Raw genomic sequence first — 3,439 nt, 5'->3', positions numbered from 1 at the left:
ATTGCCCACCCTCCCTAATTACAGATTAATTGAATATTAGTTCCCATGGATATTTTAAAGAGCACCGACTTCACCATGCTCGTTTGACATATGAGGCCCAGCATGATTCTGGGGCTTCCTCAAGCACTGAAACAATATCAGAGCCATAGCTGAGCAGAATCATTCTGTTTCACCATTTAGAGAGATGACAGCATTTTCCTAATTTAGTCAATTCCCCATTGTCGTATATTTGTAACATCTGGAACTGGAAAACCTTAAGACATTTTAGGGAATAATGTCTATTTACTGTCTTTCATTGGCAAAGAGAGAATGACAATATTTTTCAGTTAAGATGGAGGAAACAGGTTAATTCAACATTCATGATTCAATGTTGTATATTTAGTCAGCTGCATGATTGCAAAAAGAAAAAAGAATATTTCTTTGTGTTTTTTGAAAATGAAACCATTTTTTCCTCTCATCTTTTTCTCCAGAGATGGTACCAATCAGGTCCATGGAAGGAGAGAGAAATCACACCTCTGTGGTCATGTTTGTTCTCCTGGGACTCTCAGATGAAAAAGAGCTGCAACTTATCCTCTTCCCAATTTTCCTAGGAATCTACCTTGTGACTCTAATATGGAACCTGGGTCTCATCATCCTAATCAGGATGGACTCCCACCTGCACACACCTATGTACTTTTTTCTCAGTTTCCTGTCATTTTTAGACATCTGCTATTCTTCTTCCACCAGCCCAAGGATGCTTTCAGACTTCTTAAGAGATGTAAAAATGATTTCCTTCACTGCCTGTGCCACCCAGTATTTTGTTGGGTGCTGGATGGGTCTGGCTGAGTGCTGCCTTTTGGCTGCCATGGCCTATGACAGATATGTTGCTATTGGTAGGCCTCTGCAGTACTCAGTCGTCATGACTCCCAGCCTCTGTCAGAAGATGGTTGCTGGGGCCTATGGGAGTGGTTTCCTTGGTAGCTTATTTCTAACAGTGGCTTGCTTTCATCTCTACTACTGTGGGTCCAATATCATTCCAAATTTCTTCTGTGACATAACCCAGATTATTTCCTTGTCTTGCTCTGATCCCTCCATCAGCCAAATGGTTCTTTTTCTGGTGTGTACTTTTGTTGGGTTCAATTCTTTCCTAGTTACCATCTTATCATATGGTTTTATTGCAGCTTCCATCCTGAAAATATCTTCTGTGAAAGGTAGTGCCAAGGCCTTCAATACTTGTGCCTCTCACCTGGCAGTTGTAACAATATTCTATGGCACAAGCCTCTCTGTGTACCTGCTTCCCAGCTCTAACCACTCCAACAAGCAGGACAAGGTGCTGTCAGTGTTCTATGTTATCTTTATCCCCATGTTAAACCCTCTTATCTATAGTCTGAGGAACAAGGAGATCAAAAAGGCCCTCAAGAAGGTGATAAAGAGGCTAACACATTTTACTCAGTAAGAACCATATTCGTGCAGGTATTATTTCCCCTATAAAGAAGACAGGGCTAGGGGCCGGCCCAGTTGCACAGCAGTTAAGTTCACACGTTCCGCTTCTTGCTTCTCGGCGGCCCGAGTTTTGCCGGTTCCGATCCCGGGTGTGGACATGGCACCACTTGGCACACCATGCTGTGGTAGGCATCCCGCATATAAAGCAGAGGAAGACGGGCACGGATGTTAGCTCAGGGCCAGTCTTCGTCAGCAAAAAGAGGAGGACTGGCAGTAGTTAGCTCAGGGCTGATATTCCTCAAAAAAAAAAAAAGAAAAAAAAAAGAAGACAGGGATAAAAATACGGAAGTGACCTTTTTAGAGACACAAGATAGCCAGGCAGAGAGAAGTGAAAACTTGGCTCCTTGATTCCTGGTGCCATTAAGTTTAGCTGCCACCACCAAGTGATCTCTTTGAGGCAGTGACGTCAACATTGAATTCAGTTTAAAAAGCCTGTTTCCATGATTAGACCCAGTTATATAAAACTATTTTTTGAGAACAGTTTGTGATGCATATTATATGTCAAGAAAATAAAAGAAGCTATGAAGCCACACAGACAATTCTTTCCTCGCCAATTTTCTTCATTTCTTTTATTTATTTTTAATTGTTGAGCATTCATTTATATTAATTAAAAATAAAATAATGTAGAACAAGTAAATATGTGAAAATTAAAAATAATTTTAAAATGAATTCTTTATAATCTTAGAGAGAGAGAGAGAGAGTCTGAGACTGAGAGACAGAAAGAGAAAAATGGAAAGTGAGAGAGAAACGCAGAGAGAGAAAAAGAAAGGGAACAGAGGGAAGGGTAGGGGAGGTGAGGAGAAGAGAAAAGACAAAAGGAGAAGAGCAGGAGAAATATTGATCTGATTTCCCTCCCAAATAACTTTGTTCCCTCTATCTTACTCCTTGAGCCTCCTTGTGAAGTGAATTTTAAAAAATAATGGGAAAAAAATGGTAGAAAGAAGCAGTACTTTTATGGTCAAGAGTTGGGAAGATTCTCAGAGACTAGAAAGAAATCAAAATCATCAATTTCTGGGCATAAGTGGCCTGGAGATGCCCCATGGTAGCTTCTCAAAGACAATACAAGACTTCAGAAATGATGGCTGTACTGGCATGTCTAGGGAGGTGAGACTCAAGTTCCAGGGGTCTGAGCCTCTTGGGGATTCCAGGCTCTGTCATAAATTAGTTTTATCATATTCCTTATTGCTTCTATATCCTCAGTTATGCATAGGAAATCATGCCGTGTCAGCCACCGAGGGCTGCTATGATAATTGATTCAGGTCAGGGAGTTGAGAAAGTGTGTATATCTAAAAAGAAAATGCTTTGTAAACAGGGAAGCATTCATATATCTAATTTATTTTTACCAAACTATATTGTCAGCCAGCTGTGTCATTTTTGGCAAATCTTTTAGCTCTTCTGGCTTCAAGTTCCTCAATTTGAAAATTATGGTGTTAGACTAGATGATCTGTAATTCCTTTCCAGCTCAAATGATTCCAAGCTTGTTAAAAGAAAAGCTATAATCATGAGATCATAATCGGGCCATGAGGAAGTGGGGAATTGAATCAGAAGGGATATGACAAACTGGGGCGTGAAATTACTATGGAAAATATGCCATGAAAACCATGACTCCAGAGAGCAAGTAGCTGGAGAGTTTTCTCCCTCTGGTTGTCATTTTTCCTTTCACCTCTGCCCTAATAACACAGTTAAGAGGATTCCCAGTTGTGGGTATCTCCTTGGTGAGTGAACATCCAATTTCATGGCCTAAACCATGAAATCTTGGAATGCAATGGGACTCACCTGAATAATTCTTTTGAAAAGAAATAAGCAATTTCAACCTTTGGCAAGAACTCTGTTATCCTGGGGAATCTGGGTCAAGGTCAGAGGGCCAGATTTATAGAAAACAGTGATACTGCGCTATCTCAATATCCATATGATTCTCCCAGTAAGACCTATGTGAGTAAGATTTATGGTCCTTATA

General features: G+C 40.4%; 1 protein-coding gene across 1 annotated transcript; it reads left to right on the top strand.

The window, feature by feature from the left end:
• Positions 1–472: 472 nt before the first annotated feature.
• LOC106825173 (olfactory receptor 5A1-like) lies at positions 473–1,435 on the top strand. The gene has a single exon (XM_014831821.3). It carries the CDS (start codon positions 473–475, stop codon positions 1,433–1,435), a length of 963 nt encoding a protein of 320 aa, XP_014687307.3.
• The last annotated feature ends 2,004 nt before the right edge of the window (positions 1,436–3,439 follow it).

The sequence above is a fragment of the Equus asinus genome, chromosome 17 (assembly GCF_041296235.1).
Source record: "Equus asinus isolate D_3611 breed Donkey chromosome 17, EquAss-T2T_v2, whole genome shotgun sequence".
NCBI lineage: Eukaryota > Metazoa > Chordata > Mammalia > Perissodactyla > Equidae > Equus > Equus asinus.
Note: the sequence above shows the minus strand (reverse complement) of the source record. Positions and strands in the feature narration are given on the sequence as shown.

Bases quoted from the DNA above. Each gene is read 5' to 3' on its own strand.
- LOC106825173 (XM_014831821.3), top strand. From the start codon at position 473: ATGGTACCAATCAGGTCCATGGAAGGAGAGAGAAATCACACCTCTGTG.